Genomic DNA, 16886 nt, shown 5'->3' on the forward strand with positions numbered 1-16886 from the left:
TTTATAACACAATATGAGAAGTTGAAAAAAGCTGTCGAGTCGTTGAAAAGTCGAACGAGTCATTTCGTTTTGAATGATCGTAAGTTCAAGGATTGTTTCGATCAGCTGATAAGAGAAAGTATCGTACATTGTGTGAAACATCATCAAATGTTGTACAAGTAAGCGAGTCTTTTCATTTTTTTTTGCAAAGGGAAACAGTAGGGCTCTCCTATTTTTTCTTATCTAATTTTCAATTGATTTGGATTATTGTATTTTTTCTGTAGAAACTTTCATCTATTCAATACATGGTTTCGGACATTTTTTTCTTGGATCTTGGGTATTTATATGGCAGCATCAGCCTTTGCATTGTATATTGCAATAAACGTAAGTGTAAAAAATTCCAACGTTGGATAGATAAAAAATGTGATATTTGATTTTAAAATTTGGTTTTGGCGCATCGAATTCATACAGGCTTCTAGCTTTCTCGCCATATTCTACAGTTTGGAGTTCTTTGTCAGTTTGAGTGCGAGTTTTTTCATCTTCTGCTTTTTCGGCGAAACATTTTACGACTTGGTAAGAAATATTTCAATTCGAAGCTAATTTCTCGTTTCTTTCGTTGAATTTTGTTTACTTTTTAATTTATCAGAACGATGAATTGGCGAATACAATTTTTTATGATACCCAATGGTACGAGGCAACCGAGGAAAACAGAAGGCTGCTGGTGATATTTCATGCTTTAGCTTGCAGACCTTTCAATTTGATGGGATTTTCGATTTATCGAGCCTGCTACGAAACATTTGGCGACATGATGAACTCGACGTATTCAAATTTTAACAATTTGAAAGATATCATGAAAAAATAATCATTTTTCAGTCTGATGTACTTTTTGAATCGAATGTAGAACATTGATAAATTATTAATGAGTTTTGGAAACAAACGAAACGTATTCATCAACTTTGAAAAATTCAGTGGAGACCTTCATAGATATTGGTCCTTGAAGAAAGGATATCTCTCTTCCAGAGATACGTTCGGAGCTAAAACGATTTCTGGGTGGAAACTTAAAATAAAAGTCTCCCTATCCACTGAATTTGATCAAAATCCTTCAATTTTTTTTTGGCCATCCACATTTAGTATTCATACCATAAGAAATATTATAGTGGCAGGCAAATTTTGTTTTGAGATCGAAAAAATGAAAATATGAATCAAAAAAAGTTTTTAAAAATAGATCAATGAATAATTTTTAAACTCACAGAATTTTCGAAAATATAAAAATGTATTCTTTATAAAAAATCAACATTTTCTGCCTAAAAATTGAATTCTGAAACGTTCAAATTCAAAATGGAGTTGTTGCGGGGAGGGAATCGGAGAATTAGTATGGCTCTCGAAAATTGAGTTAAAAAAAATTCTTTTGAATAACAGCATCTTTGACTTTTTTGGTTTCAACTACTTTTGCACATTTTGTCACTTGCCTAAATGTCTCGTAGAATATTCAAATATGTTTTGCAGCACCTCTATCATTTAGAAAATATTTTCACGTGTTTTATATGTTTTGAAAAAAAATTCATCAAATTACAACTAGGTATCATTGTTTGGCAAACAACAATATTATTATCTTTTTTCTCTGTTTTTACATATATTTCCGTTGAAACACTTTTAGTACAGTTTTAATCAATTTTTATCTCATTTAGGTTTATTTTATTTTTATCTTATTTTATTCCAATAATTTTTACGAATTTTAAGAATTCTTACATCACTTTAATGTTTTGTAAATTTATTTACTTCTTATTCCTACAAAAATAATTGAATTATAATTTCACAAGTAAGTTACCTACTGTTTTGATTCTTTCTTTATTTTTAATCAATTTTCGCTGTGTTTTTCATTTGGGTTTTTGATGTTTTTTTCTTCTCGAATTCAATACTTTTTTTGACACTTTTGAGTCGTTTTTTTGTTTTTTTTTTGGTTCAAAATACTTTCTCCTTGATTGACTTAGGTATCCATGTTTCATCGTCTTTGTTAAATAGGTAAATATTTCATTATTATGCATCACATATAAGACCTTCCAAGACGATAATACCGTTGACCCATCGTCCAATCAAGATACTTTGAGAAGTATTGAACTTTGAATTAACGAATTGAGAGCATTTTCTTTCGTTTCATTCTCTATGCAGGGTAAGCTTTCAAAGAAAGGGGATACGAATTTGAAAATTACTCGTACTCGAACGAGTATTAGGATCGACTTTTCTTTAACTTATTCATGAATTTTCAATCGAAACGATTACTTATGTAACATTTTTAAAATTCTAAATCATTAAAAAATGCAACGTACGCTTTAAAAAAAAACTTTGGATAGAATTTTGAAATATTTATTGCGTGTAAAAAAATGTTTACAAGGAGGAATTCAATCGACAGAAAATTTTTTCATACCTAAATTTTGAACGCTGATCTTTCTGGGTGAATTTCATTTTTCGATATTGTAGGTCTTGGAAAACTACACCAAAATTTCTGGTGAAAAAAAAATTAAACTCTGGCGAATTTTCGGATTTCTATTCCAATTTTCGAAAAATCACCTAGAAATTATACGTATGAGTTTGAACAGACAGAAATATGAGTGTGTTTTCAAGTACACACTCCACTAATTTTTTTTTAATATTTATGTCTGCCTAAGCTTTCCTATCCCCTGAGAAAATAGTATCCTGCAAATTTTATGAATTTGAAGACAGTGAATAATACTTAAGGATGGAATTTTTATATTGGTGATAGATGGAGGGAGAGAGGGTAAGATGCTTACATGCAATAAGGAGATTAAGTCCTTCGAAAACGAGTTGTTATTTCAATTTCTTTCCCCAGAGTTTTTCTCATATCGTCATTGTGTAGTGAGTGAAGTTCGTAGTTAGTTCTCATCTATTGTCAAAAATGTAATATTTTCTGTTCGCGAGTATGGACCGAACGCTAATCAATGTCGCTGCTACTACCATACACAAAAATGGAGTGAAAATTTTTGAGCAAGACACTCCATATTACGAAAAATGGAAAATGGTATTTCATGTAACGATGACATCGTCAATACTCTTGTCTTTATTCATGGGTATCTTCACGAATCGCAACGATATTTTCAAAGTTATAGAGACATTTCCACACTTTGCTCTGACCTCGATTCTATTAGGCGGCACTATTATCACGTTTTACCACGGAAGATCCATCAGCAAAATGTTGCATCAAATGGATAAAGCGTACGAGTATCCGGATGACGTTTTACTCGAAGTGGAGTCCAAAAAATGGTATCATAAGGAGGAAAATATTATGAGCTTGATTCGAGTTTCGAAATATTCCGGTTTCACTTTTTTATTCCTTCTTACTGGGCCGTTTTTTTGTCAAATGTACACCGATGGTATAATCGATACATTTCCGTATCCATGCTGGACACCTTGGACTTTGGATAGTGCTGGATGGCAACTTTTCACTTTGGCTTTACAAGTTGTGCAGGGACTCAGCATGGTGTCTTGCTACCATACAATTACTGTTTATTTGTTGGTCTCCATCAGCGATTTTATAACACAATATGAGAAGTTGAAAAGAGCTGTCGAGTCACTGAAAAGTCGAACGAGTCATTTCGTTTTGAATGATCGCAGGTTCAAGGATCGTTTCGATCAGCTGATGAGAGAAAATATCGTACATTGTGTGAAACATCATCAGATGTTGCATAAGTAAGTGAACCGTATGGATTTTTGTCGAAGAAATCCGATGAAGCAGCTTCGGGCAAGGTTTTTCTGATTTTAACCGGATTGTTGTATTTTATTTTTTTCTGTAGGAACTTTCGTCTATTCGATACCTTCTTTCGGACATTTTTCTCTTGGATTTTGGGTGTTCACATGGTAGCATCGGCTTTTGCATTGTACGTTGCGATTAACGTACGTCTGGAAATGATCTTGTGAGTGTGATGATCGGATTTTTAAATTTTTATTCATTGGTTTTTCAATTTATAGGCCTCCAACTTTTTCGCCATATTTTACGGTTTGGAGATTTCTGCTTGCATAAATTTGATTTTTTTCATCTTCTGCTTTTTCGGCGAAGTATTGTACGACTTGGTGAGAAATATTTCAATTTGAAACTAATTTTCTCGTTTCTTTTGTTCATTTTTGTTTACTTTTTAAACTTAGAATGATGAATTGGCAAATACGATTTTTTACGAGACCGAATGGTACGAGGCGACTAAAGAAAACAGAAGTCTGTTGGTGTTATTTCATGCTTTGGCTTGCAGACCTTTCTGTTTGATGGGATTTTCGATTTATCAAGCCTGCTACAAAACATTTGGCGATATGATAAACTCGACGTATTCAAATTTCAATAATTTAAGAGATATCATGAAAAAGTAATAAATAGGTAATTTTCAGCTGGACAAATATGTAGTGTAATGAAAGCTGAAAATTGACCAGGTACTAATTTATTAATAAGGTGGGCTGCAAAATATTGATTACGTTGTGGAGCTCAAAGGTCAACAATACAGGATGATCAAGTAGTGGCATCATTGATCAAGATTTGGTACTTTACCTCAAAAGTCATGAAGGGAATGGGAAAGTATTCTAACCTGAAGCAAATTTTCAATTCCGAATTTCCAAGCCCTCAGTCCCTCACCCACCTCTAAAAAATTGAGTATTTCGTTTTTCGAATATTGATGAATTTTTGAAAATTCAAATTTGATGCATCGTAAAAAGTACTGTATCAATCTTTGAAGATTTTTCAATGTTCTCTGATTCAGAGGTAACTTTTTCGTTAGAAAGTTTCAAGTGACTTCTTTATAAATTGTTCAGTCTTGAAAAATTTGATCGAGTCAGAAAATTTTGTGAATTTTCCCTCCAAAATTTGTAATGTTTTTTGAATTTTCAACTAGTTGTCCTGTGTGAAAATTGATCATATTTTTAAAATTATTGTTTTTAATCGCTGTTTTGGTAATTTTAATGTTTTATATTAATAATTTTCACTGCATTTTTTTTTGTTGAATTTTTCACGCGAGTGTTCGCATTTTAATTTTAATTCGAGTCCAGGTAAATGTTGAAGTTTTATGTTTAAAAAAGTATAGGATAAATTTTATTTGTTAATTTTATTCAAACTATAAAATCTGTTCATTTTTAAGTTACTTTTAAGAAGGTAATCAATGTTCCCTTTTAATTTGTTCAGAATTTGTGCCGGTTCACTCTTGGAGAATAATTGTGTGCATTTTTTTTTTTTTTTTTGTTCAAATTCTCAAAAATAAATAAATTATGTTTTCTTTAAACCCGTTGAAAAAAATTGATCAGAATTTTGTCGTTGGAAGGTTAATAATGAACAAGTGGTTAAAAAAATTATAAATGTGTTTTATTGAGTGAAAAAATTCAAAATAAATTAAACAAGTATTTACAAAAAATTAGAAGAATAGTAAAAAAAATTGCACAATTGAATAATGCTTAATTTAAGCTCTGATATAAGTGTACCATAATCTATGGGCCACGCACCACAAATATTTAAACACGTTGTAATTCGTCAGTTGGCAAGTTTGGTTTGATTGTGATGATCCAGAATTCTCGGGGGCAATTTCAATTTTCGAATTACCTGAAAGGAAATCTCAAATTAGTTTTTCTCCAACTTTGATAATTATTGGTTATTTGAATAAAAAAAAAGAGTAATTTTTACCATTTTTCATGTCCGTCAAAGGATTAAAAGTAGAAGCAGAGGGAGTTTTCTCCTTGATGAAATTATCCATTTTATTGAATTTTGGGAAATGGAAACCTTCTTGATCTTTGTTTTTAATTTTTGGTGCTGTTTCATCATCTTCGTCAAATATTTCATTATTACTTATAGATCTTCTGAGACGATCCAGTTCATCGAAATTACCATCTTCTAACATACTTTGAGGAGTATTGAGTTCAGGATCGGCAAATAAACGGAATTGAAGATCTTTTTGCAGATCTGTAGGTGAGGTAACTTTTTCCTCTAATTGATTTTCATTTTGTTCTCGTTTATGTACTCGATGAGATTTCTCTTTGGTAGAAGCGGGTTTGTGAATCTTTCTGGGTAGTTTGTCAGCAACTTCACGATGAGATTGAGGTTTGTCTATCTTTGTAGCTGCTGGAATGGTAGCTTGATGATGTGATTCATCTGATTTGGCAGGAGGATTGGTAGCTTGATGGTGAGATTCATCCGATTTAGCTGGAGAATTAATATCGCGATTAGGTTCTTCTAATTTGGCAGGAGGATCAACAGCATGATGACGAGGCTCATCAGTTTTGGCCGGAGTGTGAGTAGCCTTATGATGGTCGTCAGTTTTAACTGGTTTGATCTTCAGTTTGGAAATAGTTTGTGGATGTGGAGTGGGATGTTCGTCAGTTTTGACAGGATCAACGGTCTGATGTTGAGGTTCGTCAATTTTTTTAGATGGTTTGATCTTCAGCTTTGGAACAATTTGAGGAGCAGGTCGTTCGTCGCTTCTGGCCTGATCAACGGCTTGATTTCGAGGTTCATCAATTTTGCTGGGTTTGGATTTCATTTTTGGAGCAACTTGAGGAGCAGGGTGTTCGTTTTCGAATTTCTTACGCATTTCTTGACGGTGTTCTTGTTTCTTCTTGCGGGCTTCGTTGATTTTATCTTGGATGCTTTGTGCATCACGTTTGTTACGATTGGCGAAGATGGGTTTATGATGAGAGCTTCTATGTTTGATTTCTTCAATATCTTTTGCTAGTTTTTGTCGAAGTTCATCCCGAAGTGCTTGGTTCTTTTCTTTCAATTCGTTGATCTTATCTTGGATGCTTTGTACGTCACGTTTGTTACGATCGGCGAAGATGGGTTTATGTTGAGAACTTCTTTGTTTTATTTCTTCAATATTTTTAGCTAGTATTTGTTGGAGTTCGTCCTGAAGTGCTTGGTACTTTTCTTTCAATTCGTGGATTTTATCTTGGATGCTTTGTACGTCACGTTTGTTACGATTGGCAAAGATGGGTTTATGATGAGAGCTTCTTTGTTTGATGTCTTCAATATTTTTAGCTAGTTTTTGTCGGAGTTCGTCCCGAAGTGTTTGGTGCTTTTCTTTCATTTCGTGGATTTTGTCTTGGATAGCTTGTAAATCTCGTTTATTGCGATGGCTGATGCGAGAAGCATGATGGGATATTTTTTGTTTCATTTCTTCGATATGTTTGTTCAGTTTTTGGCGATGCTCATTGGCATGTGTTTGCTTTTGCTCCTTTAACTCGTTGAATTTTTCCATGGTTTTGTGAAGGTCTCTATAAAATCTGTTGCGAGGTTGGTTGGCTCGAGCTCTCATAGCTTCTATTTCTACAGCTTTTGGATAATCATCTCTTAAACTAGCTTTTGCGCGTTCTCTGAGTTGTTTAATAGTCTCTGCTGAATAAACTTGAGGACCTGCAACCGTTTTGTTGGATGGATTACCCGAGTATATGAAAAATAATCCATTAGCATCTTGTTTGACTTGTCTTTTATTACGTCCAGATTCTGGTTCTTCGTCATCTTCTGTCTTTTCAGCCCTATCAAATTCTTTAGGATCCCAACTTCGTAAGTTTTCCCACCATTCTGACAAAAATGATTTGGTACTGTCAAATGCATCGGTGAACATATTGGCTTCTCTTTTATGGAGACGTGATTGTGGTATAGAGGGCATATTAAGCATATTTCGTAATTCATTCAATCGAACTAGACGCTTTTGCATTAATTCCTTTCTTTTCTGCTCATAGGATAAACGTAGCTGTTCGGGTGTTACTTTTGGTTTCTTGACTGATGGTGAAAGTGGTCTGATAGATTTGGCTCTGTTTCTTTTTGACGTGTCTAAAGGAAATAGTTTTTTGTGAGGTCCTCCTACTGTATCCGAATTTTCAACACCACTTGACGAACTTTGATTGGATTCATTTAATGGGCTAATTGGTTTAGAGACCACTTCTTTTAAAGCAGGGTCTTCCAATTTGGATGAAACTACTTCTTCGGTTGGAATTTGCTTAGATTGAGTTGTCTGTGAAGCGTCTTGCAGATTCTTTGTGATTTCTGATTGGAATTTGCTCGTTGTTGTTATTAAATCTTTGGTCAAATCATCATCTTCGGAGTCATCATCCGCTGAAGCAGCAGCTTCTTTGGCAGGTTCGGCTGATTTTATTTGAATGGAAGATACAACTTCGGGTGTTTCACGTTTTGATGAAACAATTGATTCGGTTGAAGGTGATGAAGTACTAGAGGTGGCTGCAGTTTGATGAGGCAGTTGAACATTATCGGATGATTGTCCTTTGATGGCTTTTACTGATTTGGATTTACCATTTTTTGGTTTCTTTGGGAATGGGCTGACTGGTCTAGTGTTTGATTTTTCGATGGTTTTTAGGTGTCTGTGTCCTACATTATTATCACCAGTTTCTGGAGCATCTTCAACTTCTCGTAATCCTCGAGATACTTCAGGACCACTAGATGCCATGATTAGGTCAGGTAATGAGGAGTTTATTTGCTGAAGATTTAGCTTTGGAAGATTGCTCGATTGGTTTTTAACTTCTTTCAATAATTTATCTACTTGTTCGATCATATCATTGGATGAATCTGTTGTTGTCTTTTCTTCCTTCGGAGTAGTTTGGGAAGTAGTTGTTATCTTTTCGTTTGTTTGGTTTGAAGAATTATCTGCTGATGGAGTAGAAGTTGGTGGAGTCAAATCATCTGGTACTTTGAGATTAATAGCATCTTCTGTGACTGCTTCTCTCTTGATTCGGTCATTTGCAGCTCCAACAATTCCATTGAGCTCGTGTTTTCTGATAAATGTGACGATTGGAATAGTTTCCCTGAATTCGCCATTTCTCATTGCCTCTCGTACACCATCCTCGGTTAATGGAACTGCGTAGACTTTTGAGGAGGCTGAACGTTTGTGAGTTTCTAGATCATCTTGCTCATCTGACGAATACGAGGTGATATCTTCAGATTCGGAATTTTCCTTACGTTTCATGATGTTTTGTTCTGGCTCGATCATATCATTACTGCCAAAAGTGAGTTCCTCCACTTCATCTTTCAATTCTAGTTTACTATCTGGAGTTGACTGTGGTGATCTTTTGAATCTATCGAAATCTTTGAGAGCTTTTTTAAATTCATCTGTTTCAACATCTTCATCTAGCTTAAATCGGGTTACAGGTTTTTCAGATTTTTCTAAATAATATTGGAATACATTCGGGGTATTCTTTTTATTCAACATGCTTAGAGTCAGAACACGATAAATTTTACCCGGGGTTTTACTACCGGTCGTGTTATTCAATCCATTGCTTTGTTCTTGTGGTCTTGGAGCCGAATCCAGTGAAAGGAAGAGTTGTACTAGTTTGACCAGGTGATCCATTATTTTATCAATTGGGTCGTTCATATCAGTAGAATTCAAGGTGGAATTCACCGCAGTTAAGTTGTTCATTGATGAACTAGCCGAGCTGGTTAAATTAGCAGATTCTTGGAATCCGGTGGAATTTTCATTGCTGATTTCTCGTTTCGTTCTACTTTTGTCCGTTTTAAGTAGATTTATAAATGTTGATTTTTTGAATAAAACGGTTGTATAAACGACATCATTTACATTGTTGTCATTAATAACTTGTTTGTAGTTATCGTCATTGAACATCGTCATGTCCAACTTTGAAGGAAAATCTAAATGAGTCAGATTTTTGTACCATTCATTTCCATTTTCTTGTACATCATGTACGTACAAAACAAGCGTTTGATTCTTTATATCAATGGAATTTTGATTTGTGGCAGTTTTCAGCATATTTTCGAGAGTTGATGTTTTAAAGAAGACACCTGTTGGAATCATATCATTGAGGGTATCTTCCTTTATATCGAAATCCTCAGGCAATAGAATCGCAGTCAGGTTAGAAAAAGCCAAATTTCTTAACCAGCTAGTTTCAGTATTACCCGTTCCCTCGTATAAATATATATTATCACTCTCCAGGGTACCTAAATGAAAATCCATATCAATAGTCTCATCATTGCCATCGGGTATTGGTTCATCTCCATTTGGGGCAGATTCCGAAGACCTTCTCGATCTACTAGGGTATTTGAGAGCTCGTTTAAATTGATTCGACTCGGATTCGTCTTCAAAAACAAACCTCGTTGCTGGATTTTCAGCCTTTGGCGATTCTTTCGGAGTATTCGGACTGGTTCTTTTACCCAACATGGCTTGAGCCAAAACGCGATACATTCCGGCTTTATTTTTATCCTTCACGTCGTATGATCCGTCTTTCTCCTTGTTTACAACATCTTTGAATTTTTCTGGGAATGGATTAAGCCAAGTTTCATCTGAGAACGTCACGTATTTCACGTTCATCTGCGGATTCGACTGATCCATTTTATTGCCGTTGATGGATGATTTTGAGGACGGATCGGAGGATAATTGGAGACCATTTTCGGTTCGTTTTGGGTAACTGACGTATACGTTGTTATGGTCGTCATCTTCGTCTATGGCTTCGAGTACGTTACTGGTGAAAGTACTCGTGTCCAGGTCTTCTTCTTCGAGTATTTTGGTCTTGGTTTTGAAAGCGTCTGGCTGTTCGTGTTCCATACAAGAGCGACATTTTGTGTTGGGAAATACGACGAAGAATATCGAACGTGCTGGGATCAGTAGGTATTTAGGAGAGTCGCGTACTCGAGGTGATATCAGTGGTAGCTCATTTTCCGCAGATAGTCCTAAAGGCTGCCTGTTTAGCAAGGTTTTCCTGTAATATAAATGATAAGTACATCAGTCAAATATATGTGGATTATTTTGGATAATTTTTCGTTTAAATTTATGTCAGAGAAATGTGGGGAAAAATTTGCCCAATTGTATTATAATAGAGTGCTAAAAAGTCATGAAAGCAAAAGAATTCAAATTATTCCTGAAGTGCCTATTTTCTTTTTCATTCTAATCTTCGTAATTAACAAAATAATGTAAATTGCATGAAAATTTATAAAAAGTAAGCACAAGAGGTGGAGGGAGTTTTTTCCCTCTAAAACGCCAAAATTACATAAATTGTAAAAAACGAGAATAATGAGGAAATTTTTCGATTTTCACGAGGAAAATTCCATTTTTATTTCCCATCACCAAAATAAAAACATTTTGGAATCTTTAAAATACCCACAGAAAAAATGTCATTCTCTCATTATTTAACTGGATACTTTTTCAAATTAATTTGCGTATTCAAAGATTATCTTGTGAATATGTGAAATTGTAAAAAAAAAAACATTTTTTTACTTTTCTGTACTAATTAAAATCAGATAGAAAAAAATCATCTAAAATGATTGTGTGTGTGTTTTTTAAAGAAAACTATTTGCAAAGTATAACTTTTTCTAGGTTTTTTTTTCAAAAATCAAAAATTACAAGAGGTTAATTTTTTGCTGAAATACTCGAATGAATTCGTCAAAACTTTGAAATATATTTAATAAGAGAGAAAAACTGAACAAGTTTTCGTTGAAGAAAAAAGGGTGTTTAAACTTGGAAATCACAACGATTTTTTTTTAAATTTATGATTACCGATAAAATTGAGATTCCAAAATGAAAAATTTTCAACGATTATACATAATATTATAGATTTTATTTTTCAAGTCATTTGATTTCGTGTTTTCTTTTTTTTCTATTGGAAGGAAAAGAGATGAATCGCAAAAACTGACAGTTTTATCAAAAAAAAAAAATGTTGATGCTTCTCCCATTTATTTAATTTGAAATCATTCAATATTGATTTCTAATCACATTTCGAAAATTGAATTGCCTTCAATTTACAGCTCGCTTTCTTAATTTTTTTTTGGCAGGAGAGGGAGTGTGGCAAATTCTCTAAAGTTATTAATTTAAAGAAATTACAAGTTTTGTTAATCCCTCTCTCACAAAATATGTTCAAGTTGAATACGAGTATGTTCATTTTTTTTTAAATTCAAGTTTTTTGATTTCGACCTACATTTTGTCCCTCTATGAGAGGAGTAGGGGGAGGGGGTGAATTAGTGATTTTATCGATAAAACATACCTATCCAAGTCAAAATTAATTTTTGACTTTTGGTCACATAAAACCATGAAAATGAAAAATTTCAACAAAATAAAATATTTTGACGTTTCTTTCAAAAAAATTTCAATATTAAAATGTATTTTGATTTTCAGTAATATTTTTCCTTTTTTGAGAGGAAGGGATAAAATCGCGAAAATTTGCATTTTCATTGAAATAAAAATGTATATGCCCCCCCCCTCTACTTAACAACATTTTGATTTATGCCCTTTTACTTTTTTCACAAGTTGGTGGGGAGCTAAAATCGTAAAAATGGTATTTTCATCAGAATAGAGTATTTTGGCGCCCGCCCCCTGTAATATTGGTTTCTAATGACATTTCCATTAAAAAATTAACATTTTAATCCCCTCCCCCCCAAAAAAAAAATCATGTGGATAATACTCTAGTTATTTTTAATTTCAGTTTTTTCTATATTTTTGAGGGAGGTGGTGGAAGGGTAAAAATCGCCAAAATTGGCAATTTATTAAAAAATAATTTTCCTTAATTTGAAAAAAAATCTGTAATTGGAGTCAATTTATTGGAGTAGCTCGAAATTTTCTCAAAAGTAGAATTTTTCTGATTAACGTGTAGGTAGATATTTTTAAAAAATGTGTTGGGAAACTCAAATTGAATTTTTCCAGGTGATCGTTTCTCCTTCTTACACAGAAAAATGGGAGTACGAGTGGTGAAAATACCCTGTTTATGTTTTTTAAAAAGATGAATTAATCATCAAATACAAATTAGGTATATCTATTTTCGTTTTTAAAAAATTGAATTTTGATCCCATAATTTCTTATAAATTTCTTTTGAAAAAATGAAGATTGCGGTTGCACTGCTTTTTTCCTTTGTTTATTATGGTCGATATAATAGGGGTGTTCGAGCGCTCTACAGAACGCTGCAGAATTTACAGAAAACGTAAAAAATTTGGGGTTTTGTGCGCTCATGATAGACTCAAAATGGACCATAGACTGCTGTGATGCAATTTTACAAAAAATTGTAAAAAAATTTCAACGTTTTCTGTAATTGCTGCAGGTTTTTGTAACTTGCTGGAGAGCGCTCGAACACCCCTAATATTCGCAATAGGAAACTTTCGAGCTTAAATTTTTTAAGGAGAAAATGTATGAAATGCCCCCCTCCCTCCATTCGTGGTAAATTAACTGTCTATATACGAACGTATTTTATATTCAACTTACGGAAAATCAGCATTCGAGTTGTCTTGAGTTAAAATATAAAGATGAGCAGTTTCGTCTCCTTTGACTCCGATTTTGAACGAAATTCTGGTAGATTCCGAAGCCATGTTTACTCCGTAAACGGTGATGGAGCCCGGCTCGTACAATATTTCCGGATTAATAATGCTTTCTTCGGGTTTCTCGATGAATTTAGTGCAGTGAGTGAACAGGTGGACCTTGTTGGTGCCATTTCCAGCGGTTTGCTTGATGTCTAGGACTGTTCTGCCTACTAGTGATTTGTATAGAACAGATGTCCAAAATTCCTGTTGAATAAAAAGCGAAATGAACTCGAGTTAGGAACATTTTGGCATTTTAAAAAGTCGATTGTGAACTGATCGAACGTGCAACATTTAAACATTTGCAGAGTATCTAATTCGAGTATGTACGTTAATCGTTAATTACCGGAGTAGGTTCGTAAAATGATAGCAAATGTGGTTTTCTCAAGTATACAGATGCTCCTAATCTGGCTGCTGATCCCATCCTCATTAGCATGGTCATGGAATCGGTTAAATTTGAGACTGTTTCGGTGCTCTCAGATTCAGCTAAAACAGTATTAGAAGAAATGAGTTGACTGGGTTTTTTTGAGGGGAGGGAGGAGGGAGATTCAACGTACCGATCCAAATTTCTTTTCTGGGAACGACTCCTTTGGAAGAAGATTTCATAAGACCGTCTTTGATCCATAAATAATTATCCATCGAGTTCATACCGTTCGATAACATTTCTAGTATTTCATTATCTTCGCTTTTTTTGGCAAACCTTTTGAAAAAAAAATCACTCGAATAAATTATTTAATTCGAGAAAAATTTGAATTAATTAAATAACTAATAAAAAAATATCTTACGGGTGCCAGGTGAACACATTCAAGGAGTCTCCAGCTTCGGTCAGGTAATTTCTAACAAATATGGCGTCGTTTTTCGACTTGAAACTAGTCATATCCGGTCCAATGATCAAACTTTTACGATATCTTGGGAAAACGTCGAGAATTTTTCGTAATCTGGTCACATCGCGACCCATCTGTTTACCATCAGGCGACGTCAACTTTTGCAATTCTGCGATCAAAAGAAAGGAAATTAGAATCGTAATATTTACGGCGAACCGGGTATGCAATTTTATCAACACTTACCATATCCGAGCTGCCAGTCTAAGCTCATGTTGTGTTTAGCGGAGAATGTAATTAATTCCAGCGTATTGCTGAGATCCCAGTCTTTATTTGTTGGTTCTGAGACGCCACTCACCGAAGCTATTACGTTCATTCCAGTTTTGGATAAGAAATTGTTCAGTTGTAGCCAGTTTTCGTCTAAGAAAATAATACTAGGTTAGAATCCGGAAGCCTTTGAGAATTATTTTTTGATTTTACTGATTTAGTTTTCGCTTACTCGATACTGAGAATATTTTTGGTTTAGTAGCGAGCTCGGAATGATTAACGTTCGGATTACTTTGGAACACAAAATGATTAGAGTCGGCTCCAGCCAATCGGAAATAAGCAGGAGTTAAACTCTTGGCCATATTTAAAGTGGAATTATTCAATCTACAAGTAACCAGTTTAAAAAAAAACTCATTGTAAAAAAACTCGACTAGTTTCATTAATTGAAAAAAATTTGAAAAATTACTTACGAGCATTCGGCGACATGAGAGATGGTAGTCGGATCAGCGGTAAAGCTCAAGAATTTATCACTCACGGTATGAATAGGTTTTTTAAAGATGTGATAAGAAGCCAATTTAACCAAAGGAGCAGACCCCGGAGCTGCTCCATTCAAATGAAAAACGCTCAACAAGACCGATATGGCCGCCCATATCGAAATCGTGTTCATTTTCACGTCACTTTACCGAATTACTTATTCGTATTAAACGCGTCGATTAATTTTTATGTTACAGATGATAGATCACCATCGAAACCGAATAGCTGTCTTCGAGTCTTCTCCACGATTTCAACATTCGCAATGATTATTACCTCCAAGCTGAGCTCGATTAATAAAGATTTTTTTCAGCATATTGGTACCTTAGAATAAGTCACGTTAGTTTATTGTTTTGTGTTTTCTATATATAAACACGCATCTATTCGAAGCGATAACATGGCTTCAATGTGTCGTATTGTTTATGATGTTTTAACGATAATAATATGAGCTTGAAATTATCGTGATCGATAAAAGATTTTTGTAGTTTCAAAGCGTGATTTTTTTGAGAATTGTTGAACGATTGAATGTATGCATAAGTGGAGCGACCTTGACATTTTTTTCTGCTGGGTTAGAAACTAGAGTACGAGTTTTAGGCAAAACGAAAGAAAGGGAGAGTTGGTGAAATTGAATCTATTTCATCAGCTCTCCCTTTATTCAATTCGATTGATTATTCTTCGATAATTTAAACAGATTTTACTATTTTTCTTGCAAGAAATTCAGAACTTATCCAGTTTTTCATGTACCATACATTACTTGACAAAAAATAGACATAGCTATTAATATTCATAAAAAATGCAACCCTTCCCCTCCACAAGGCTCTTATTTACACGGTCTGATTAGTAGACTTCTTTCAAAAAATTTTCACTTTCGTTGATAAATCATTTCATTTTGGCTAAAAATGAGTTTTTACAATCATCCAACTTGAAATTTTGTGAGGAGAACATTTTTTTCCTAAAATTACCTGAAAGTAGGTATCGTATTATTACCAGAAATTGTTTTAATAAAGTCGTGTTTTTTTCGACAAAAATTGCAGAAAATTAACATTTTTTCGTCAATAATTTCCAAACAGCCACTTTTTGTCAGAAATTGTTAAAAATAATCGCTATTCAAAAATTCATAAAAATTTTCGCTTTTCAGAAAATATGATAAGGATTGTCGTTTTTTTGCGAGAAGTTTCCAAAAAGTCACAATTTTTATCCAAAATTGTTCAAAATTCTTGTTTTTTTGACCAAAATTGCAAAAAAGTACATTTTTTCCAATAATTGCCATAAAGTCCTGCATTTTTCAAAAAAAATTGACAAAAACTCTCTATTCTAGCAAAATTACAAAAAAATTTCACTTCTTCTCCAAAAATTCCAAAAAGTCTCTTTTTTTGAAAAATTGCCCAAAATGCTAACTTTTTAACCGGAAATTGTCAAAGTCTTTTTTTTGGCCAAAACTTTTCGCTTTTTCAAATATCACAAAATTTTTTGTTTTTTAGCAAAATAACTACAAATTGTATTTTTTTTGCAGAAAATTGCAAAAAGGCTCTTCCAAATTTGTCCAAAAGTGTGACTTTTTAAACAGAATTTGGGAAAAAGTAAAGTACCAATCATTTCTCTGGCTCTCAATCACCCTACAAAAGGTCTTGCCTTTAGCTGGTGATAAATTGTCCAACTCTTTGAGAGAACCTCTTGAGGTATCACACTCCGATGTGAACGGGACCGCGATGTTTGGAATGAGCATAGTCTAAAACCCCTAAAACCGAATTTTCAGCTGCCCAAGTTCATTTTTCGATTTTTTGCGAATGTTTATTGAAAATTCAAAATTGACTGTTTTTGGCGATTTTATGCATTTTTTAAAAAAGTACGTACTTGATCAGTAAAAATGGTCAAAATAAATCCCAAAACTAATATCAATTACCCAAATCCAAATTTCACCATCTCCAGTCATCTGGAGCCTCCAGCGCGATTTTCATTTTCTCCAGAATTTTGAATTTGCTCCAGAAGACGTGAAAATGCAGTTGGACAGC

At 33.8% G+C, this 16886-nt stretch overlaps 2 protein-coding genes across 3 annotated transcripts in view; one reads left to right on the plus strand and one right to left on the minus strand.

Moving 5' to 3' along the window:
• The window catches only part of LOC135846396 (putative gustatory receptor 28b), a 29381-nt gene extending 14105 nt beyond the window's left edge, over nt 1-15276 (plus strand). Inside the window, exons 6-9 of one of the 2 annotated variants that reach the window (XR_010558959.1) lie at nt 264-363; nt 451-552; nt 626-798; nt 15075-15276. The gene's annotated coding sequence lies outside the window, so the exon portion shown is untranslated. The remainder of the gene's footprint in view (nt 1-263; nt 364-450; nt 553-625; nt 799-15074) is intronic. The other variant, XM_065365471.1, reaches the window with a different exon arrangement.
• LOC135846380 (kinesin-related protein 4-like) lies at nt 5311-15081 on the minus strand. Its single transcript, XM_065365445.1, has 9 exons — nt 14814-15081; nt 14576-14727; nt 14323-14496; nt 14041-14248; nt 13813-13955; nt 13602-13741; nt 13164-13462; nt 5648-10677; nt 5311-5566 (listed from the first exon to the last, which is right to left on the minus strand). Exons 1-9 carry the CDS (start codon nt 15008-15010, stop codon nt 5427-5429), a joined length of 6483 nt encoding a protein of 2160 aa, XP_065221517.1. The 5' UTR covers nt 15011-15081; the 3' UTR covers nt 5311-5426.
• Nucleotides 15277-16886: the final 1610 nt, after the last annotated feature.

The sequence above is a fragment of the Planococcus citri genome, chromosome 5 (assembly GCF_950023065.1).
Source record: "Planococcus citri chromosome 5, ihPlaCitr1.1, whole genome shotgun sequence".
Classification (NCBI taxonomy): domain Eukaryota; kingdom Metazoa; phylum Arthropoda; class Insecta; order Hemiptera; family Pseudococcidae; genus Planococcus; species Planococcus citri.